The 24,115-nt window shown below is 42.9% G+C and overlaps 1 protein-coding gene across 6 annotated transcripts in view; it reads left to right on the top strand.

Annotated features, from left to right (window-relative positions):
* LOC111567653 (myomegalin) overlaps nt 1–24,115 on the top strand; it is a 51,227-nt gene that overhangs the window by 16,923 nt on the left and 10,189 nt on the right. For 5 of the 6 annotated variants that reach the window (XM_035947547.2, XM_035947549.2, XM_035947548.2 and 2 more), the window contains exons 1-25: nt 9,662–11,125; nt 12,553–12,690; nt 12,787–12,906; nt 12,990–13,082; nt 13,209–13,433; nt 13,538–13,696; nt 13,805–13,906; nt 14,473–14,610; nt 14,813–14,992; nt 15,143–15,337; nt 15,443–15,625; nt 15,710–15,826; nt 15,911–15,985; nt 16,106–16,209; nt 16,331–16,473; nt 18,946–19,070; nt 19,200–19,375; nt 19,458–19,764; nt 20,527–20,725; nt 20,854–20,970; nt 21,083–21,342; nt 21,444–21,658; nt 21,878–21,995; nt 22,101–22,218; nt 22,335–22,389. In XM_035947547.2, the coding sequence (XP_035803440.2) occupies nt 9,803–11,125; nt 12,553–12,690; nt 12,787–12,906; nt 12,990–13,082; nt 13,209–13,433; nt 13,538–13,696; nt 13,805–13,906; nt 14,473–14,610; nt 14,813–14,992; nt 15,143–15,337; nt 15,443–15,625; nt 15,710–15,826; nt 15,911–15,985; nt 16,106–16,209; nt 16,331–16,473; nt 18,946–19,070; nt 19,200–19,375; nt 19,458–19,764; nt 20,527–20,725; nt 20,854–20,970; nt 21,083–21,342; nt 21,444–21,658; nt 21,878–21,995; nt 22,101–22,218; nt 22,335–22,389 (4,985 nt within the window). In that variant the 5' untranslated portion in view covers nt 9,662–9,802. Of the gene's footprint in view, nt 1–2,891; nt 3,016–3,105; nt 3,264–3,362; nt 3,520–4,182; nt 4,237–9,661; nt 11,126–12,552; nt 12,691–12,786; nt 12,907–12,989; nt 13,083–13,208; nt 13,434–13,537; nt 13,697–13,804; nt 13,907–14,472; nt 14,611–14,812; nt 14,993–15,142; nt 15,338–15,442; nt 15,626–15,709; nt 15,827–15,910; nt 15,986–16,105; nt 16,210–16,330; nt 16,474–18,945; nt 19,071–19,199; nt 19,376–19,457; nt 19,765–20,526; nt 20,726–20,853; nt 20,971–21,082; nt 21,343–21,443; nt 21,659–21,877; nt 21,996–22,100; nt 22,219–22,334; nt 22,390–24,115 lie in introns of those variants that run through there. The other variant, XM_035947551.2, reaches the window with a different exon arrangement.

The raw sequence follows: 24,115 nt of genomic DNA on the forward strand, positions 1-24,115 counted from the left end.
CACTGTGAAAGGTCTTTCCTACTCTTTAACATTAGTAATGATTCATAGATAAGACAGACAGTTATCAACTATGCAACATAATAATGTACTTGTAGTCTTTAATAATGCATTGTGTGCTGCTGCGCTGACAGAAAAGTTGCTTTAAGAACTGTTTAACTTTCCTTTCTGGTGGGCTTAGGCTTTGATAACACAGATCAGCTGTCCGTTATTCATCTGTTGGACTTTCTGGCTTATTAAAGTGATGCATGTGTGTTTATGTGTGGTTGTGCAATTCCATGTACGGGTGTTAGAGTGTGTTCTTGCCAGAGATTAGCTGTGATTCTCTACATACTCCTCCTGTAACACTTCATGCCTCTAACAGCTCATATGCCATGCAGCTGCTGATAGAGATTTAACACACACGCATATACAAACACACACACACACACACACACACAATATGCTTATGCAACCTGCAGTGCCAGCCTCCAACGTGTTGCATAAACCTTTCTCAAAAAATGTGTTTTCCGTCTGTGATTGCAAGTATCCACCCTGATAATTGCCCGTGAGCAGTACAGTGCCAAATTAGTAAAAACTGATTTTCACAGCTTCACGTAAAAACCTCTCAGTATTTTGGAAATGTCATTACTTTTAACAGTGGAGTTTCTGTTTAAACTGAAGTGGTGTTTAAAGAGTAGCTTGGCTGATTTGATAGAGTTTATGTGTAATTTAACAGACAGGGATACCAGTGAATGGGATTTAAAAGAAATTATTTCTGTTTTTGACACCGCTATTTTGTAGAACAAATGTTCTCCACTACCTGCTTCTCATGGTCAAGGTAGGCTTGTCACAACCATAAAATCTCATCCTATTCTGTGTATTGGCATTAGCACCTTTTCCCACTAACTTTTTGCTTTGAATCTATCAAATCGCCTCCGACAAGTTATTGTACTCGTGCTTTTTCATTTGGCTTACAACCAAAATGTGCTCACAGTGCTGCTGTGGTGTTTGAACAAAATCGGTGACATTAATGTCAATACGTGCTCATTGTAATGCAGCTCGTCAAATATTACAAGCTAAGTGCCTCGAAACACACAATTGGTGCAAAATAGGGGTCACAAATGGTGGAAAACAATGTGGAAATATTAATCAAAATGGCATTTCTTTTAGTTTTCATCTAGCTCTTTTTGCATAGGTTAGGATAGTACATAACGATCATGGTCAGCTTATATAATGATTACCGTAGGTGATACCTTAATAACTGTGACGGGTTTGTTTCCAGGAGGCAGCTTGAAACTGATGCAGTGACTTTGTATATTAAATTGCCAATGTAAGCAGAAGTCCTATTGAGTTGTTACCCTGGTGCCATTGCAGCTGCCCCACTCTAGTACTTACATTTCAAAACTGTTAGGCCTTATATTGCATTGATGAGTTGCTGCTTTGAGGTCATGGTTATTGCCCTTTAAATCAGTATGGTGCATCACTGGCCAGCTTTTGATACTCTTGGAACAGATAAACTATATTTAATTACTGGCCTCCTTCTCTTCGGTATTAGTAGCAGTATAAAAATATGATATGAACCACTGTTCTGTGTGAGATGATTTAGACAGCAGTTGTTGGAGTCTGACATTGATTTTGCCTCCCTACTGGCCAGCAGTTACGCTGTTTTATCGTTTTGTACATATTCTTTGGTTTAGTTGACTCAGCTGCAGCAGTTACAGGTTTGATGGTAGTTCAAAATGTTTATGTTGTTGACAAAGATTACTAAATAGCAAGTGTGGTTTTTGGACTGTCCATATAGTCTGAAGGTCTTGTCCACTTCTGGTGAAGGACACTTGTCCATGAGACAGACAGATAGACAGATACCTACATTAGTCAGACTGGTTCAAAATTTCCCAGTTATCTGAGCTGCTGCTTGTGGTAGATAGAGTTAAAAACGTATGTAGAGAGGGTCCAGAACAGGACTCATGGCGACAGGCTGGCGTGTGCCATTCTGGGAGCAGGAATTCTGGGATACATTCGTTCACTGACTAAGTGATGCAGACAGATGCTTGCACAGTTGGAGTCCAAAGAAATGAGGGAAACACACCAGGAGCTACAAGGCATGTTTGTAGAAGAACACTAAAGAAGATGCTTGTAAGAAATTTCAATGTTTAAAAAATGTGCGTTTCGTGTATATCCAGTACACCTTTACCTGTGTGTATCAGTAGAGTGTTTCACCAAGGACTGTGTGAACATCACTTCTGTAGGGATATACGACAAAAAAAAAAAAAAAAAAAAAAAACCACACCATGGGTGGGGCACTTACTTAATCTCTGCTATAAGTGGAAGGTGTAAGGGAATCCCATGAGCACTGTACCAGACAGAACGGTGATGACATCATATTATTTCTTGGCTCTCGCTAATGTCTACATTGTATCCTAACACTAAACCCCTCTGTCTACATTTGGTTGTGAATATAGACCAATGCTGTGGTTGGAAATAATTTTATTGAATCCAAATCCACTTTCAAATCTGAATCCTTTCAGATCTCTTATCAATTTAAAATAAGTTTAACATCCATCGTTTGGTAGCTACTAATTAATCAGTATAAATATGATTTAGTTAGTTTAGGTAGTGTTCACAACTTGAACATAAGATGAGCAACAGAAAATCTGAAATGTTGATTGATATTCATTATTTTTGATGGAAATACAGTGGTAACATACCAACTTCTACACCTTAACTAAAGTAATCAAAGTCCTGATTCATCACCATAGCCTTAATGAGTGCAAAATATTGTTTTAATCTGCACAAAAAAGTTTAACTGAGACTCCCTTGTGCAATCAACACTAAAATAAACTAAGTTCAGTCAGTTTAGTTCGACATCTGATCTGATGTGGTGATTAATTCTGACTTTTTGTCTTCCTCAGCACAACAGCAGAGAGCTTGACCAACCACAATGAAGCAGAGCTACAGAGGCGATGTCAAGAGAGACAGCAGGAAATTGACCATATGCAGCAGGTGCTTGAAACAAAGATTCAGCTCCTGCAGGAGGTTGGTCTACTCATCCTGTCCTATCTAATGATACCAACACTTAAGCATCCCTTTGGAAATCAAATCATAACTACTGCGTGTATGTTTCAGGAGGCCCAGCTTGCTCGCAGCGAGGCCGAGCGGATGGCCTCGCTGGCTGGATCACACTCCCATGCTTCCCTCCTGTCCTTAGACACCGCCATGGAGGATATCCCCGAGGATGAGAGGCCTCCTAGCATCCTGTCCCCATCAAACACCAATAAAGACAGGTGCAAACCACTAAAAAATCCCCTCAATCATCATGAACACCAAACTAAGTCTATTGTTCTCTGTCATTGACTGCTGAGCTTCTGTCTGTCTATGTTCAGGTTAATAGAGGAGCTGACTAAAGAGCTTTGCTCCAAAGAGGCCCTCATCACAGAACTGTGTGGAGAAAAGACAACACTCACACTCAGAGTGGGAGAGCTGGAGGGACAAGTCCAGGAGCTATCTTCATCTCTGCTACAGAAGGATAAGGATGTAGAGGTAAATATGGCTTTTATTTTGTTCCAGAAATTGTCTTGTGTGACCTCACTGTAGCCGAGTCCTCATTGTTTTCTGTTTCTTATCTCTAATCTGAGAAAATGTAGGACCTTTCAGTAAATGTTTTTTTTTTTATCTTGATGCAGGGTTTGATCTGTTTTGGTCACACCCAGAACAGTTTATATTAGGCTTCTAGTTTTACTGCATTCCTATAGACCGCCACACTTCTATTCCAGAAAGGGGCTCCTGAAGCAGCATATGTGGCATTCCTCTGTCTTATTTTAACAGCTATTCTTGTAGGTCGCAGGAGCTGTCTGCATGCAGTAAACACTACTTTAACAACCACACACACACACACACACACACACACACACACACACACACACACACACACACACACACACACACACACACACACACACACACACACACACACACACACACACACCCATGAAGGCAGATTCACATGTATAATAGTACTGACACACTTACATTTACCAAAAAGCATGAGGTTATGTGATTGAAATAATAATTTACTATTTCTGTGCACATGTATATATTCCCATTCTGCATAAATCTTAAAACTGAATATAAATATTGACTTTTCAATTCTGAGATCTAAGAGCACATACAGTAGATTTATAATCCATCTTCTCTATTACACAGTTCTACCAGGAGGAACTTGGCCAAGAGAGGCTGCGCATCGAACAGGAGATGCAAGTATGTGGAACATTGTAGCTGAATTTGGGTGACTCATTTTCAGTGTTTACAAGAGCCTTGTGTCATTCGCCATCACTTGTTATGTTAAAGTTCTCCACTAAGTGTCAGAGCAGCATCACATTTCTCATTATTTGAGTGCAGTGTGCTATGTCAGACTGACTCTGCCTCCTTATGGAGAAATGACACATAGCATTTTCACACAAGAGCTGACATCGAGAGATAAAACATGAAATATATTTGAACATCTTTTAGATTTCATGTCATTTTACAGAATCTATCTATAATGATTAAGATAGTCATACAAAAATTTTTATAATGTGATGAATGCATTTGCATTCACTGCGAGTTTTCGTACAGAACCAACAAACTCTTACAAAAATTAAACACTTTTCCTTATTTTTGCCCCGGAAAAAGGTGCAGCATTTAAATTGCTCCCAAAGTGCCATCTGGCTCTGTAGAATGTTTTGTGCAGAAATCACCATAATCAAATCAATACACTCTCTGTAATGCCAGAGCAAAGACATCCTTATACCCTAGCTGAAAGAACTGACTGTTACCAATGCTGTAGCAAAAAGTAAGTTGCCATCCAGTGAAACATCGTGTGGGAAACTAAAGTTTGCTTAGGTTTGTGCAGTCTAACTCTGGATGAGTCATTAGTTTTATGGATTATTCCAAGCCAGACTGGTTTGACTGGACAAATGATACTATTATTTGCCAATGGATTAGTACATTTCAATAAAGGTAACAAACAAATAGAATGGAGGAGAAGCAAAAGGAACTGTGTGCTTATGAAACCTGCAGTGGATGGTGCAATATGTTTGGCTTCCATTGAAAGTAGGGGCATTTTATAGAGGGTTTATCTCATCACATTAAGTGCCAGAATCTCATTACATTTTCAGGCGCTAACGGCAGTGACATCCCCAAGGACACATCTCTCTCCTGATTCATAACGAAACTGAAATGGAGAGAGACCATTACTTTAAGAGTAGCTCACACTAATCCATCTACAATCTTTATCTTGTTATTTCTATAAGTTAACAATCGTAATCATACTGTCTTTTCAGTCAGATTTATCTTATAGGCCTGTGCAGTGTTGTTTAATGGTTTTTGGCTACAGCTTTCATGTGTCAGTGTTGCTGCAAACATACTTGTTGGCTGATTTTCAGCAGCATTTTGTTTTCACGGTGCCTCTGCAGGAGTTTTAACTTGTAAATCAGTTTCGAATGAAAGATGCAAATGTAGCTGCCAAGCAGGCTCTCTGCTCAGATTTCACACTGTATGCATGTATGCATAAAAGTGTGTGAATGTGAACCCCTCTGTGTGCACTGAGAAAATAAACAATGCTGAGTGTTCGTTGGTGGACAACTACACTGTATGTGCAAAACATTAGTCACTAGAGAACCTGTAGAATTTACATAGGGTAATCAGTAGTTTGTGTCTGAGTATTTACTAGATACACATAAGAAAAGATAAGGAACCGGCATGAGCACAGTTGTTGCATGAGGAAGTGCATAATATTGGGTGCGTGCAGAGGATGTTTGACTTTGCAGAACTGGAAGGAAATGAGAGTTGTTTGTTGTGTAAGTGGTAAGAGTGTGTGTGCAAGAATGTATGTGTGAGGCACTGTAAAGCATTAAAAGAGCACAGATTAGTGATAGATTACAGCAAAAACCAACATAAGGTGTCTCATTGGTCCAAAGTCTTCCATGTGTGTCAGTTGGATTGATACCTGGTGGCTGTGAAGGCCATAGCATACAATTTACATCTTTTTCATATGCTGTCCGTTCAGTGACCCCTTATGCACTATAGATGAGGACATTGTCATCCTGGAGGAGACCACTCCCATCAGAACAGAAATGTTTAATCATAGGATAAAGGCGATCACTTAGAACAACTTTGTACTGATTTGCAGTGACCTTTCCCTCTAAAGGGACAGGTGGACCCAAACCATGCCAGTAAAATGCCCCCCACAGCATAACAGAGCCACCAGATCCCCTCACTGTTGAAGTCAAGCATTCAGGCTTGAACCAGTCTCATGGTGTGTGCCACACATGCACTCACCCACTTGTCAAAATTAAAGGAAGGATAACTCTGATCATATTACTTTTTTCCACATCTCCAGTTCCTCTGGTTTTTTCAACACTGATCTCTCAAATGTGCGTTATTGTTTGTAATAAGTGGTTTCTACGCTGCAGCCCAACAGTAGTATCTTTCAGCCTGTACTTGTTAAACAGTCTGATTGCGTCCTTACATTCTTGGTCTCCTGCAGAAGAGTTGCTCTTCTGTTTTTTCTTACGTATATAGCACTAATGCATGAGCACCACAGTCATCAAATGTCTGCCACAACTTTCCTATTTACTCATCAAATTGCAGATGTAACTCTATTTGCTGTTCCTATTCAAACACCAACCAAATGAGCAGTCTTTGGAACTAAAGCTCCTGCCATCTGTGCCCCAATAATGAACCCTCTTTCAAGCCAGTCAGATTTTTTTCCTTTCGCAATCTTGATACTAAATCAAAATGAACTTCTCTGCATTTCTGTGCATCCCACAGGGTATAACTGGATACTGAATTTTGCAAACCTATTTGTATTTTACAGATTTAAAAGGTTCTGATGTCGTTGTATTTATTTGAATTAAATTCTTCCATATGTTAGTGTCAGTTAAATCGGTGACATCAGTGAAAGAAACTGATGCGGTGTCTGTCCAGAGCTGCATGTGCATCTCCTCGCAGAGTTCAGAAAGCATAATGCGTGAATCATTGTAACTGGGGTCTGGTGTGTGCATGTGTGTGAGTTTGTACATTTTCACGAGGTGCCTTCTTTCATATGTGCATGAGTGCATCTCTCTGGTTGGCAGTTTAGCGGCTCTGGTTTCAGTCGGGTTGTCGATAGGTCAGAGTGACCTTTGAGTGCTCAGGGACCCCGACACTGATGTCAAGTTGTGTTGTTTCAGACAGGCACCCGCCATAAGAGCTCTTAATTAGTTCCCCAGACACCACAGACATTTAGTCAATATATGACCACAGAGAGGAGGAAGCTGGAAATAAATCTAATCTGAAACCTTTATTTCCGAGGGTTCATTTTTTTCAAGAATATATCTTAGTATCTCATACACTGAGAAACTCTAAAGCATGAAATGTCGTTGTATTTATTAACATTAGATTTCTCAGTGAAATGAGAAAAACTATCCAGCTGCATCTTTTTCCACATGTGGCTGTCTGCAGCAAAAACATCTGTGTTAGATAAAATGACTCAGCTACAGTAATTAGCCTTTATATATTCAGCGATCAAAGGCCGTGAAGCAGCTTTGAGGATGAAAGTTTATAGATGGCCGACGGGATTTTACATTACGTATCTGTTTGGAAGTCACAGTGTGACAGCATGACCATCTGTTTGTGCTCCCTTGTCAAAATTAAAGTAATGGTCACTGTGGAGATGAACTAACACAGTCAAATGCAGGATAAAGGTTTGGTTATTTGAACATCACAGTGAAATCATTGCACCATGGCAACAGGAAATAAAAACAACAATAACCTTGAGGCAACAGGATGTTTTGGATGCTTCTGTTTGGTGTGACGGGAGTACTGTTAAGAGACAAAATCCACCACAAGTTAGATTATACCTTTACTATAATGTTTAATACAGTCAGCAATATGCAGTCAAGTTAGCAAGTCAGTTAAACATGTAACATTTACCAACTTACCTACTTTTTTAATCATTATGGGTATATGTATTCACAAATTCCACAAGGAAGCCTCCAGAGTTGTCACTAAAATATTGAATTTCACTACTGTTGCGTGCTTTATAGAGAACAGAAATCACATTATAAACCTGCAGCTAAAAGTATTTGATGACAACTGACCCAAATGATTTACTGATTATCAAAATGATAATCTGTCAACCAGTGACTTTAATATGTGGCAACTTTGATATTGACTTCTACTGAGAGTTTTCGCAACAGGGGGCCTCAGACAACGTTGCTGATCACTGAATAGCAGCCTTGTTTACCCTCAATATATACGTCATTTTGTTATGTTTATCGCTCACTGATCATCATGTGTGTCGTAGAGGACGCATCCTCTTAATATTTAATCTGCCTCTGCCTGGTGAAATGAAGGACGAAAGGTCAGGGACGTGACTTAGGGCTCGTTAATAGAAAAGCAAGAAACTGATTCTGCACTTTATAATTCTGTGTAGCGGTCTGATGTATTGCAATGGTTGTGCAATTGTTGCTGACTTTGTGCAGAACCTATTGTGTGGTTGTGACCTGCTTTAACACATAATATACATCAGAATGGAATAGATACCAGAATAAATTTGCTATTACATCGCATATTATGACACGTTCATTACTTTTATTATTGAATGAACGTGCATTTTTATTTGTTCTAGCCTACTTGAGCTTTGCACGGAATGGTGTGACAGTATGTCAACGCTGTGGCTGTGTAAATAAAGCTAATTTTAATTTATAAGTAAATAATTGCTCAAATAAATAGAGTCTCTCAGCGATATTCATTTTTTCACAGCGTCGTGATCATTTCACCTGTTCAGTCAGGCGAACAGAGCTTAGTAAACCGGGCAGGAGGAAGTAACAGATTCCCAGGGGAACGACATTTTGTCTTTTTTACCAATAGACACAAAATAAAGATTGTTTTTTTAATAGGACTGAATTTGTGTGTGCGTTTCATAAGGGAAATAGTGGTTTTAAGTCGGTGTCACATTAAATATCAGTCTGTGATTATCCCTGTGTGACTGCACCGGGCTTCTCCACCCCTCTGTTTGCCCAGAATGGTGCGCTCCGCCGCTGCAGGTCTGACTCGGGCAGCCACATCGTTATCTGCCCGGAGGATCCACGTCTGAGCGGAGCACCGCGCACCGGCGTGTGTCTGTGTAGCCGTCGGTAACAGCCCTGAAATGAACGGACGGTCTTTCTGTCGGACGCAGATACCGGCGGAAGAGGATCGTCCCGGGACGCGTGTTACCGCTCCGTGTCCGCGTGCAGGCCGGTGGATTATCGGTTCCTCCCTCCTCACGATGAGCCTGGCGGCGCGCGGTGTGGTTCGCGTGTCCGTGACAGCAGAGTGATGGTGCAGAGGCGCGCCGTGGTGTTGGAAAATGCGAAACGGTGGTTTGGTGACACTTTTTCTTGTAAATCCGACATCTGACTGAAGGGACTTAACATGAGCGGTGTGCGCCATATTCCCAGTGCACCTGCTCCCAAAACAAATGGTCCGGAGCTGAAGGAAACCTTCAATTATAGTCACATTATCTATTGATCCGCTTTTATTGCCTGGTTTTCTGTCCTGCCAAGAACCACAAGTGCAACCATCCTCTACAAGCCAAGACTGCTCCTTCTTCTACCTCATCTCACTTAATTTAATGTGGTAGTGGTGTCATCAAGAGCATCACACCGTTTCTTTTATTGTGAAGTCTGATGCAGCTGGACATTTTTGCTCCTTATTTCTAAAGGATCAAATTCATGATAAGGATCCTAGTATTCTTACACCCTCACGTTAGAATCAGTAATAGATTCTGCCACTCCTCGATAATTATAAGCTTGGGGTAATGCTTGATGTCAAGATGAAGGAGGCGTGTCGCATCTGTGGACGGGAGCTCTGCGGTAACCAGAGGCGATGGATCTTCCACCCCACTGCCAAGCTCAACCTGCAGGTGCTGCTGTCTCACGCTCTGGGCCAGGAGCTGACCCGAGATGGCAGGGGAGAGTTTGCCTGCTCCAAGTGCATCTTCATGCTGGACCGCATGTACCGCTTTGACACAGTCATCGCCAGGGTGGAGGCCCTGTCCATCGAAAGGTTGCAGCGGCTCCTGCAGGAGAAACATCGGCTGAGGCAGTGTATCGGTGGGCTCTACCGGAAAACCAATTCAGAGGAGGGAGCTGTAACAATAACTGGACCCAATGAAGGACAAGGAGATGGGATGGTGGATATTTCAGGTCTTACCCATGCTAAGTACTGCGCCCTGCTCCAGGACGATCTGGTCTACTCTTTGTATGAGTCTTGGGCAGAAGATGGCCTGGACTGCCAGCATCACCACCACCCTCAGTGTCCTGCTGGTCCAGGGTCAGAGGTCACAGGCTCCCACCGCTGTGCACCCAGCACTCCCAGGCGGTGTCGGGGATGTTCCCACTGGCGGGTGGCTGACTCTGACTATGAAGCTGTCTGTAAGGTGCCCAGAAAGTTGGCACGGAGTATCTCTTGCGGACCGTCAACCAGGTATTCAGCCAGCGTTATTGGAGGGAGCGTGACTGGAGGAGGTGGTGAAGGAGAGAGAAAAATTGTGGATGATTCAGAAGAACCCCCCTCCTCTTTAACTCTGGTCCCTGGATCTCAGGACCCATCGAGGACATCTGACAGCGATCGCACGCTGGCCGGACGAGCTAGCTCCAGCCCCTCTGTCGCATCCTTGGAGACAGCTGAGGAATACATGCAGCCTGGAGCAATAACAGATGGACCACTGAGCTCCCCCCGGGAAGCGATAGAAGACCGGATATCTGACTCCCTGTCTGAGGAGCACATGGGAACCCCACATGGCCAAGCGTCACCTGCACCCAGCCTCTCTCTGGCCCTCTGTTTGCTCCAAAGCTACGCCGTGTACAGACCCGTCCGAAGCAACAAGGGGAGCAAGCTACCAGTCTTGCACCGACAGAGCTCCCGTAATGGAGGCTCGAGGCTGGCCTTCCCTGATCCTGTTCTGGGGCTGCCTTATGATACCCCATATGTCGAAAGAGACAACCACGTGCCAACACCTGAGCTCGAGACCCCTCTGATCAGGCTGGATGTTGGGGTGGACCACGATCTGAACATGGCTGACATGGAGGATTATTTGGAAGATTTGTACAAAGAGTATCCTCCCCCACCTCCCCACCAGGTATACGACCTCGATGAGAGTGGTGATGGTGCTGAAAAGAGGTGTTTCACGACTGCAGGATGAGGACACTTAGTGCAGTAGTGCATTTTGCAGCGTCTGCAGCTGCTACCCTGAGTAAACCAGCCCAACGGCCTCTGATGTTTGACAGTGAAGCCTGCCCACAAATGATTATTCTCACCACTTTTTTAAAGCTCAGCTAGCCACATAATCCTGCTGTCAGTCACTTATATTCTAGCCACAGCTGCACCAGCTAGCTTTTACTTAGGAGGATGTGAGCTACGGTGGTGTGGAGATACCACATATTAGAAGAGCAGTCAGGTGTGCATAAGCGGTGACACACGACATGGCCTAATTACCTAGTGAGTGGGCGTGAGTCTGCACACACAAAGAGCCTATTAGTAATGTCAATACAGCTGACAGCAAAGCATGAAAGCACAGTCGTTTTGTTTTTTTTAATATGTGGTAGCTGTAAATATTGTAATATATTCAACAGATCAACAGTTAATATGCAATTTCTAATCTAAATCATTAATATTAGATTAGTATTGAAGGAAGCTGAGGATTTATAGCATTAGAGCTGCTAAATACTTTGGCCTGAGCACAGCCTTCATACAGATGAGTCTCCCAGTTTCTTCAGCATTGTTCGCAAGATTTACTGCCCCTCTATGTAAGGTCAAGTGTAGGTTTGCAATAGTAATATTCCTCTGCAATACATAGTGGAGGTGTTTCTCTCTGAATTAGATATTTTTCCATAATAAGAGCATGTGATCTTTGTGCATGGACTGAAGTAGGTTAGATGTGGGGAGATATTAAGACAGAGTGACTCCACTACTGGCCTATTTTCACTCTGAGCCCTTGAGGCAAAGTGATCCACGCAATGTCAGACCACCCAGTCATCTCAGCACTGGTTGGCTACTACAGTAACACTATTTAATGATATGTTACCATTATCATTTTGATCTGAAAAGAAATAGAAAAACAGAAACAAACATTTATTGAATTAATCTTTTTAACTGCACTATACTACAAACTAATTGTAGTGTAAATGAGTGCATGGGCAAACACGTGAGGAGATTTCCCTCTAGTTAGTGAAAGTTGTAAGCGCTCTGGTTATGTAAAGATAACCAGAGCATAGAGCACTTTAGCACACTCACTCATGCATACAGATGCTCACAAACCACTCCAGCAGCTCTTACCTTCTCATAGCTTTTTACAAATTACACACATGAATGAGCAGATGTTGTATATTTTGTACACACAGAGTATTACACAATCCACTGTGGTGGTTACGCAGCCTGCAACCTCTGTATTTTTCATGAATTTGAGCAAAAGAAAAGTTACAAATAATTCAGCTGCTGGATTTGGTCAGGAGAGTAAGAAGGGGCTGAAAAGTTGAACCTCTCATTTTTTCTTTTTATTTCTTACAGAGCCTCGTCGAAGAGCAGCAGAGTCAACTGAACCAGTATGAGTGTGCGGCTGGTCAGTGTGTCAGCGAGCTGCAGAAGGCCCAGCTTCAGGTGCAGTCTTTGCAGGCCAAAATCCATGAGAGCGAGGCCAACAATATGGTATGCCGCATTAAATCGCCTCAGATTAGTTGGCTGACTTTATTATTGTGCATTTGAGGCCTGATGCTAGTCTAACATGCTTGTCTCCATCTCTAGAAGCTGCAGGAGAAGCTGAATGAGATGGAGTGTGAGCTGCGTTCACTCCGTGAGGCTGCTCAGAGCCAGGAGAGAACCATTCAGGGCCTCACTGAGTCCATTAGCACCAAAGACAGTGAGGTGTGTATTTGCTGGGTACTCGGTGTGATGATATCTGAACCTGTTCTAAATGTGCTGATACCTGTGGTGCATTCTGCTCAAAGGCCCAGGAGCTGTACCAGCTGATTGAAGGGCAGAACACCACACTGTGTAAGCTGCAAGAATTGGCACATCGCAACCAGCTTTCTCAATGCAAGGTGAGACCTGATGGACACAGTAGTGGTGGAAACCCTGATATAGACTCATTCCTTATCAGAAATCTTGTCTTCAAGGTGAAGACATACTGTCTGTCTGACCTTGGTTTGTGGTCATTCCTTCTGCAGCCTCCAGTGGGAGTGAGTGAGTCCTTGTCGCTCGCTCAGCTGCAAGGCGAGCTGGTGGCAGTGCAGAGCTCCCTGTTCTCCCTCGGCCTGGAGCTGGAGGCCAGCCAGAGGAGTCTGAGACAGAGCCAGAGACAAGGAGACGACCTGTTGAGGTTTAAAGACAGACTCAACTCTGATCTGCAGGAGGCGCTACAGCACAGGGAGGTCACCGAAAAACACAACCAGGTTAGTTAGTGTGGTCGCAAATGGGTGAGCAAACCAAACAAGTGAAAGACGTCCTGTAAGTGGGGATGAGGCAGCATGTTTAACCTCTGGTCTCTCTGCTGCAGGACCTGCGCTGCACCCTGCAGAAAATCCGCTCTGAGCTTCAGGCTAAAGAAGCAGCTCTGAAGGAGAGCGAGGATGAGAAACACACTGTGGTACAGGAAAAAGACAGCAGCATCGCACAGCTCAAACGCTCTCTGCAGGACAAGGAGCAACAGTTACAGGTGACAGGCACAATCCCACACACTTTGCATGCATACACGCAGATATACATACATACATACATACATGCACAGATTTCTGATCCTGTCTAAAAATGTTCATATCTGTAGGAGTACTCAGACATGTTGGAGTCAGCAGGAAGCTCCAAATCAAGAGATGCCCTGCTGGAGAAACTAAGGGAGCGTATTAAAGACCGAGACAGAGCTCTGGAGGTAAAACACATGTACTGTACATTAATATATACACCAGGGATTTGTGGCAGCTTGGTAGAAATATTAGTACAACCCAATAATGCTTTTAATGCTGAAAACATTGTTTCTCAGCCACTGCTCCACCTGCTTCACTGTACCACATACTGTGATTCATGGGATGGTACAAACTGCAGTGCATTTGGTGCAGGAATAATAGAGAGGCCTTTTATCATAAAAGAGCTAAGTGTGCATGTTGCAGCAGTCAAGAGCCAGTGCTACACAATAATGCAGACTCCTCATAAACCAATAAGTCAGCATCCAATAAAATTTCATCACCGTTATGGTAAAACATCTTGTTGTTGCTGTGCAGCAGTGAGCATAAAAAGCACTTATTTTCCAGTAGCTTTTTCATAAATGAAGATAACCATGAAAAGGATAGTTTAATTTACATAATGCAAATTCCATACTATAATACATTTAATTTATTTTCTTTATAAGGAATTAAAAGCTCAAACATCAAGAACATGATGAATATCACAGCTGAGGGTGCCTTTAAGTGTGATTTCCTCCCTCTCTGCTGCCCACAGCGCTCCATCGATGAAAAGTTCCACTGTCTGGAGGAACATGAGGGGCAGGTGAGGACGCTGCAACTGGCCCTTCGGGAAAAGGAGCGAGACCTGGAGAGACTACGCTGCATTCTGTCCAACAATGAGGAGACCATCACGGTATGCTCCTTACAAACATATCAGAACCACCCATCCATGAAGTACGGTTATTTGAAAAGAAAAGAACAGATAAGAGTCGCCTTGTCACCCAAATCTGGTCAGAAATAGACATGTGGTGTGGTTGGTCTATCTTGTTAACATATAACAGTAAATGTGGTGGTATATTTGTCCTTTCGGTTACACCTGTGATTTTGACCAACAGAGCCTGGATGGTTTGGGGCGAGGCAAAGAGCTGGAGCTGGAGCAGGCAGCAGAGGCCTACAGGAACCTCCAGTGGCTGAAACAGCAGGCTGAAGAGAAGGAGAGAAGCACTCTGAGAGAGAAAGACGGCATCATTAACCAGCTACAGGCAGCTCTGCAGACACGCAGTCAAGAGACACAGGTAACACACACATATACAGGCCTCTATTTTCATGGCTTCAAATGAAAAGCCATGCCCATGTAGGCAAACCTGTGTTACTTGTTTCACAAATGCAACAGGTGCGCTGACACTGCTCTTTCTGGGTGTCTGATGATTTGTGTTTGCGTGCAGGATCTGACAGCCGCCCTTGTTGCCAGAGTTCAGGCCAGTCCCTCTGAGGTTGTAGAGGAGCTGAAGGCTCGGCTGGCTCTGAAAGAGAAGCTCTTCCAGGAGCTGCTGTCAGATCGCAGCCGCCAGTCTAATGAACACCAAGCACAGCTCCACGATCTGCTCAATACTCTCAGCTCCAAAGATCAGTATCTGCAGGTAGGCTGTGTGTCTGGCATGGCAGTCGATATGGGACTGCATCTATTAGCTAATAGATTTGTGCCCAACTAAATGCCTTCAGCCTCTTTGCTCTTTCTCTGTCAGGACTACTCCTACAGGCTTTCCTTAGTAATTAATGAGCGGACAGGACAGCTGCAGGAGCTCCGCAGACAGCTGTCACTGAAAGAGCAGGAACTGAGTGAACTGAGACGGGACAAGGAGAGAGAGACAGAAGGAGAGGCGGAGAACCTGCGATGTCTGCTCAAAGAGAAGGAAGCATTTATCAAGGTTAGGTGACTGTTCATATCCCTTAGTTTTTGACTCTGTGTCTCCTGTCACCTGATCTTTATATAATACTGCATCACTGTGCAGGAGCTGATGCAGGCCCAGGAAGAGGCCATGCAGCCGCTTTCAAAGGAGTATGAGGCAGAGATGAAGACTCTGAAGGAGGAGATGCAGCTGGTGCTGAAGAAGGAGATAGAGGCTCAGGTATCTGTGTGGACATTCAGAGCATACACAAAACAGTCTTTATTTTTTAATTTCAAGTCATAACTTTGTTTTCTCTCCCTGCAGAAAGAAATCTCTGCTCTGCGTTTATCTTTAACTCAGTCGGAGGGAGTTGCCAAAAAAGACAGCACTGATTACCAAGTAGGGCTTTGCTTCTTCTGAGTCAGTGAGACAATATTTAGGCTTTTGAGCTAATTAAGAATGACTAATTTTCATGTATATCTCTGTCCTTCTCAACCGTACCTGCCACTGTGATACTAGTGTGTGCTGGAGCAGCTAGTGTCAGAGTACAACAAGCTGAATGAGGCCCTGAGGGCAGAGAAGAGATTATACCAAAATCTCACTCACATTCACAAGAGTGACAGGTAGGAATGCTGCACCCAGGTCTTTTGTGAAGCCTAGAATCCTGTTAATACGCCAAGTTGCAGGTTTTTCTGTATTTGCTATAAAGACACCTTTTTTGTTGTCCTCTTTTTGACTTTGCAGCAGCTCAGAGAAGACCCAGGCCCTCCACACTGAACTAGATTCAGTTCAGGCACTCCGTGGGCAGCTGGAGGAGGTCCTGGCCAGGACCCGTAACATGACCCTGGTGCTGGAAAGGGCAGCTAAAAGGCAGACTGACTTTGGAGGTGGGAATGGGCAGGGTCCAGCCTCCAGGGCTGCAAGCAGCACTTGTCACTAACGCTCCTTGATGCTCTGTCTGAACATAGCACCACTGAGTCACACTGACACTCTTAATGTGAGATGAAGCTGTCTGTAACCACTAATGGTCAGGTTTGTAAAGAGTTAGGGTCTTAAAGTGAATTTAATGACATACAGCCCACTTGAAGTATGACTTTTAACCATAATCTGACCTTCAGTCTGCAGGCAGCTTCGTCCAGGTAGCACAAGCACGACTCACAGTGTTCAGATTAACCTTAACGGTGTGAAGTGTATATGTGCAACGCAGAGTTTTATTTATTAATATATTTTGTGAGCGTGGTGTGAATATGGTTTTATATTATTTTTGAAAACTGCCTGCGAATTGCTTTGTAGTTTGATTGTTCTGTATTGCCATTTCTGTGTACTGTCTCTCACCAGTGTCACTCTTCCAGCTTTACTGTCACAGTGAAGTTACGTCTTGTGGAGAAACTCAAGCTCATGCCTTACAGTGAAACGTCTCACCATCCATCTCATCTGTTTGTCAACAGGATGTACATACTTAACAAGGGCCCAAGATACAGATTTAAAAAGATGGCCAACTTACTTTCCTTCAGTTCGGTGTTAGCCTTGAGCTCCAGCCTTTATACACAGTTTTATGAACCTGTTCTGCTCTAGTTTTAGTCTAACAGATATGCATGAAACAGAAGCAGAGCCACAGTAGATATACGCTGGTAGGTGCACGCTGATTACTTTAAATTAACGCTATGCTAACTTAATATATACATAATTTTTAGTAGATCTGCTTGTCAATTGAGCAGGAAAATATAATGTTAAGCAGTTTTGCAGTCTGCACAGTGCTCTCTATAAATCACTGGAGGTGTGAATGCCAGAAATAATACTTGCCCATTAAATATTTGTGTTAGGTAGAATACATTTTCTAGGGATTTGTGCCCCAATCTTTCACCTAGCCTCAAAGATGGAGTCGTTGTCAACACTTCTTTTTTGTATTTTAAATGCATCACAAATAAACATGTGCTGGCTTTTTGTCAAAAGCACTTCTGGTATGGATTTCTCTTTATTGTGTTTAATTGGGAATTTTGCTTTAAAAATGTCCCAAATGTGAAATTCCCCACTTGGTCCTTAATATACCTTCCTTCTATTCCCCCCAAGATCAACCCACAGTGTGTTTTATATAACTGAACCATTACCAAAGTCCGGAGTTTGTCTTGTTTGTCCTAATGTACAACTGTATAAGAACACATACTATAAATGTGTTGAAATGCCACAAATTTAAATGTGAACAACATGTAAACATCAGCATCAAGTAATAATATGTACTACAAGACATATCCAGTCCAAATGAGTTTATCTTCATGTCCTTGGTCCCTCATGCATGAGATTGTGGCATGATTTTCATGTTTGCATGGCTGTTCTGCTGCAATGCCCAGTTAGGTTTTCACAGCCCAACAAATAGGGACGCTTGTGTGCCCTTTCACTCAATATCCCTGATATTTTTGAGGACACAAAAATCAATGTTTCAGTGGAAAAAAACAGAACACAGGTTTTAAAAAAAAAGCCTCTTTCTACATGTCCCAAGTATAAGTGGTGACATTATGTAGTGCCACAGAGTGTAAACAGGGCCCCACATTCACCAGTTTAGCTTACAGAGCACATTGTTCAATCAATAATAGCCCAGCGGTTTCGCTCCATAAATTTCCTGCCCTCTCGCTAGCAACACAAAGACATTAAGTATATTAACTTTCATACTTGGGTGGAGACATTTCAGTAATTAGGTGCCATTGAACTTTCCCTCCTACTGATATAATCCTATAATAAGTCCCAGCAATGCAGTGAGGAACTGTAGCTACACACCCACAGCTTTGCTTGAGGCACAGCACCACACACACGTATGCTATGTAATGTGTGTCTGTTGTGTATCATGAGGCCTTATTATGTAAAGCAGTTTCCCTTTAAAAATCTCTCTAAGTCATTTTCCACTGAACCTCTGGCTTCTCCAAACCAACATGTATTTATGTGTTCCTCCCTTGTTCCTTGTGTGAGTGTGTGTATATCTTATTTTAGTAACACAAAACAAAGATGATTTATGTTGCACAATCACTACTATCTCCTTTAATGTGTGTGAATATTAATTACCCAGAATTAATTCCATTTGTATGACTTAAGTATTCAAAGTTAATACATATTCTCATTCATAGTGGGTTGCACCAGCTTGAGTGTGTTTTTGGCTGCCAGGGTCTGTATGACTTCACATTTCCCTTCAGTCCCATGACTGCCAAAGTGGTGATTCAGTGCAGAGGCAGAACTTTGGAAAGAATGGCATATAGAGTGGATACTAGGGAGGGAGAGACGTATAAAGTGCAAGAATAGGAAGACTAACAGCTTAAGATTTAAAGAAAAGATCTACAGATATTGACCTTAAATGGTTATTGTGTTTCCAGAGCTCAGCACAGAGGAAGATGAGGAGGAGGAGGGAGACGATGAAGATGGCAGCAGTGACGAGTTCACAGACAGCATAGAGGAGGATGACGACAACGTGACGACCAGAAGCTTGACCACAGTTCAGGTAAAATACAACTTACACCAACATTTCCTTCATGTATTCCTTTAAATTCACGCAGTTAGTGACCACGAAGAGCATTTAGAGAACCTCATGACTCAAATAGTAAGAAGAATTTTTCCCATGACTTTTCAGACGCCTATGAAGGCTCGTGGAATTAATAGTGTTACCGGACAGCTGGGGAGGGGGCTCTTGTCCCAGAGAGCTGATGTAAAGCAGCTTGAAGAAGCAAAGAAGAGACTTGAAGTTGAGCTTGAAGAAGTAAAGTCCCAACTGGAGAGGGATGGATACACCTCTGTGGCTCAGATGAGGTGAATATGTGACACATTTGTTTTGCTGTTGCTGGATTCAGTGTTATTCTTATGCTTATGGTTCTATCTGTTTTCTTGCTAGGAGCGCCCTGCAGAGGCTGCAGCAGGAGAACCAGACTTTAAAAGAACACCAGGCACGAGCTGGAGAGAAGAATCACCGGAGTCTGAAGTCTGAGTCTGAGGAAGAAGATGAAGGGGAAGAAGAAGAAGAAGAGGAGGGCATTGAGGATGAAGATGAGGAAGTAGAAACAACTCCGATGCCGGTGGGGAAGCGAGGTGCTCCTAGTGTTACTCTGAACGAGGAATCGGGGAAGAGGCACTGCACGAGGCCAAACTCTCTAGATCTGGGCACACGGAACTCACACCATCACACACACCATCTTCAGACGGTAAAACATTCTACATTTATGTAACAGTCACTATTCAGACAAAGTTGGAAAGGGCAGAAATGAGCAGAGGATTTAATGCATGGTGATGGAGTGAGTGCTCAAATTATTTACAGGGATGAAAGAGATGTAACAGGTGGATGGAAGATACAATAAATCTCCTAATTAAATTCATAAGTAAAGACAGTTAAAGTTATAAATGTACTGGAAACCAGGTATTACTAGCTATTTGTGTAACTGTCATGAAGTAACATTTTATTGTCAATAATCAAGGTTACTGCTGTATTGAATCATTTATAAATGAACTAAATTTTTAAACTCTGAAAGAATTGCAGCTGTGTTTATTTTGATAGACAGACGGATACACGGATGGATGGATGGATGATGGATGGATGGATAGATGGATAGATAGATGGATAGATAGATACTTTATTAATCCCGAGGGAAATTCAAGAGGACAAGGTGGTCTGTTGATTTGTTCTCTGTGAATGTTAATTCTGTATAAAACCTCAGTTTGCTGCTTGTGCAGCAGAGCTCTTCTAAAGCAGCTTCGCCTGGAGGCCCTTCCTCTCCACCTCACTTTCAGTCTCATGGTTGTTTATATAAATACCTCGTTTGTGCGCCTGACTTTCAATGTCACAGTATTAGTGCACAGTTAATTCATGTGAATTAAAACATGACCTCCCATAAATTAAAATCATGTAAAGATATACTTGTGAAATCCTCCTTATGTATCAGTGTTGATTAAACACTTTGCTGTTGCAGGAAGAGGGACCTTCCAGCAGTGAGGTGGGAGCGCTGTGGCAGGATATAGAGGAGGGTGTCCGTGAGCAGGCAACTCGTCTTCGGTCTGATCTGGCTCTGAGCCACCAGGAGAACAGAGAGCTGCAGGAGAGACTGATGGTGTCTGAGGCTACAGTCCACGCTCAGGCTGAACAGCTGAAGGACTACAGGGATCTGCTCAGTGAGTCGCTCTGAACATATATGAAGGAAGGCTGACATGCAACTGGACACATAAACCAAAAAAGTGCTGGTATATTGTTAATATGCAAGATACATGACTGAAGAAATGTCTGTCTCGTGTCCCTGCAGCGGAGACGTCTGTCCAACAGGCCAATAAGCAGGTGCAGGTGGATCTGCAGGATCTGGGTTATGAGACTTGTGGCCGCAGTGAAAACGAAGCTGAGAGAGAAGACACCAGCAGCCCAGGTGATAAACGGAGATCAGATGTCTCAAAGCAGACCATATTATTTCTCTTCTAAAACACTCACTAATCTTTATTCATCATTCATCAGTATGTCCTCGTCTCTCCCTCTTTCAGAGTTTGACGACTTGGAGATGTGCACATCACTGTCCCATCATCAGGACTGTGACGGTGGAGGTTGGTACGCTGGAAACTGCAGCGGTAACAGAGGTGCTTATGAAATGGGCGATGAGTCAGCTTCTCTCCAGCATCTGGTCCAGGATCTCCGCTCACAGCTGACCCGCTGCCACAAAGTGATCCGTGGACTGCAGCTACGTGTTCGTTCCTTGTCTGCCACCAGCGACTATGCCTCCAGCCTGGAGCGGACACCACGCAAAGTACTAACTAACTACTGCATTAGCTGCTGTCTTTCAGGTTTACTTTAGGTTCAGAACTGTCCCCATTATACATGTTTTTCTACTTTGTCTTCATCTTCTAGGTAAACTGGGCATTTGAAAGATCACCAGCCCCCAGCGGTGTGGAAGAGGATGAAGGTTGGATGTCTGACAACCAAGGGATTCGCTCAGGGTCGAAGCCCAGCAGGGAGTTGAAAGAACTGATGGAACGAGTTGCGTCACTGGAGGCTCAGTTGAAGAGCACCAGGCTGGAGGGTAAAGGCCAAGCCGAAGAGGGAAAATGTGCCACCTGGCCCGGGTAAGTGGAAAGAGAAAGAATAAAGAAGCAAAAGCGTGGGTTGGTTTCACCTGAATTATCTGTAATTCCAATCTCCTCTCAGGAATCATTTATTTATCTAGAATCCGTCAACAGATGCACATGAGAGTATTCAGTCATATGTCTCGAAGCTTTAAGTACTCAGCAAATACGCCACAGTCTCTGTTACCAGTTGTGGCTGTTTCCTTCCTCTCTTTCTAGGAAGTACAACACTCTGATCCAGGCACAAGCTCGTGAGCTTTCCCACCTGAGGCAGAGGATGAGAGAAGGGCAAGGAGTCTGTCACATCCTGACCCAACACCTGGGAGACACCACCAAGGTGCTGCAAATGCATCTTCATTCAGTCATTTCTTAATTTTAGCAAAGAAGGAGAAGCTTTAAAGTTCATATTGTCATACTTGCGCTATTTTTCAACAACTTTCAGGCTTTCGAGGAGCTCCTGCGGGCCAATGACATTGATTACTACATGGGTCAGAGCTTTAGAGAACAGCTGGCACAGAGCACTGCACTGGCACAGAGAGTGGTCACCAAGATTAGTGGACGTAAGGAACATCTTCCCATCACAGTCAAGCACACGAAACTGACTGTGTTTTTCAATTTGTCACATTATTCCTGTTCTCTTCCCTCTGGCCTATTTCCTGTTTTATTATTTCCACAGGAGAACGTACAGAGAGCCATGATGACAAGACAGACCATGAGCTGCTTGCCTTAAGGTGAGTCAGTTAAATGTTTGTGTGTGTGAATGTACATGTAAGACGCAGCATTTTTACCACAAGTTAGGGTGCAAGCAAGATAAGCAATCAGTCTGAGACCTCTCTCACACATATAGTACATGCACATATAGCTGTTTCAAAGATTTGCACTAGATATGCACATGCAGAGTTCACTGTAGCCGCTGGCACGAACTGTAATATACCATAGTCTAATCACACATTATGCTTTTGTCAATTGAGCATTGATACCAGTTTACAGATGAGAAGTATGCATTCAGACTAACTAATTTATAATCTTCCTCATGAGTTACCCACAAAGCCTACAATTACCTCCACAGAAAAACAGCACTGTGATCTGTGGACCCTCCTTGTAAGTTATTAGCTTACTTTGCAGAGTCTGTTCTCTAATTAGTTTACTTGGTCACGTGACCTGCTGCAGCATGCGAGGAGCTGTCCACATGTCTGCTTATGGTAGGTAGGAGACAGAAGGTTGCTGTTAATCCACACACAGGCCGACGCTTTAAGTCGCTTTAGCAAAATAGTCAACTTGCAGGTGTCCTGCCAGGCGGACTTAAGACGCTCAGTGTTACTGTTTTCTTTCCCTGCGGTACCTCGTTCAGTCCTTCCCTGCTGAGCAGCAGACTGTTTCTGGTGGATTTATCCAAAATCGCCTACTTGTGGTTTTCTTTTAACACCTGTGCATACTAAAATTTTGTGTCCTAAATTCATTGTTTAATGGCTCGTCAGGACATTTTCGTGACGTGAAAGGAGAACCAAAGATACCAGAGAATTTTTCCTTGGATTTTCTCTCACTATATTTAAACGCACTTTGCTCAGGCTGTAGAGCATCAAGTCTTGGTCTTTGTTTTCGTTCGTGGACCGACTCTCAGATGGCTCCTCTGTGGAAAACTATGATTTCTAAGAACAGCTCCATATACAGAGACTCTTTGTGGTCTTTTTCTACTGCTCGAGGTCAAGCAAGAGAGCAAGGCTTTTTAAAAATTCTGCTGGAAAGAGACAGGGAGCTCCTGCTTCGACAGCTGAAACAGTAAGAGAAACAAGCATGTAGCTGCACAGGCATATAAACCATTTAGCATTTGGCTTTCACTTTTGTGTTCCCTTTAAGCAGCTTTGGGCCTGTAAAAATAGTCTTCACTCAGTGTTCAAATAGTCAAACCTACTTTTTATTCTGCCAAATGACTGTACTCTTCATGTTTGTACATCGTCCAGCCTGGCAGAATCTGAACCTCTACTACAATTTAGACTTTATGGGTGTTTGAAGTGCTCTGTCATTAAATGGCTGCAGAAGGTTTGCTTAAAATCATCACAAAGTCTCATGAGATGGAACGTTCAGGTTTTTTTTTTTTTTTTTTTAAACTGTAAATTATGCACATGTGCTATTCTTAGTCGTTCTTTTGAATACCAAAAATGGCAGCTGGTTTTCCTCTCCTACCTTTACAAAATTTAATTCCATTCTTTTAGGGCTGCACTTGTTTACTTGCTTAACACTTATTTTTGTTGTTGATTCATCTTGGAACTATTTTCTTTAATATTTGATTTGTTTATTCAATGCCAAAAGATAGTATTAAAAAAAAGTCCTGTCTAGTTTCTCACAACCCAAGATCACATCTTGAAATGACTGATCAACAATCAATAAATAATAATAAATAACAAAAGGTGTTTAGTTTACCATCATGTATGCATCAGATTTTAATTGATGAAGCAG

This window comes from Amphiprion ocellaris, chromosome 10, assembly GCF_022539595.1.
Source record: "Amphiprion ocellaris isolate individual 3 ecotype Okinawa chromosome 10, ASM2253959v1, whole genome shotgun sequence".
NCBI lineage: Eukaryota > Metazoa > Chordata > Actinopteri > Pomacentridae > Amphiprion > Amphiprion ocellaris.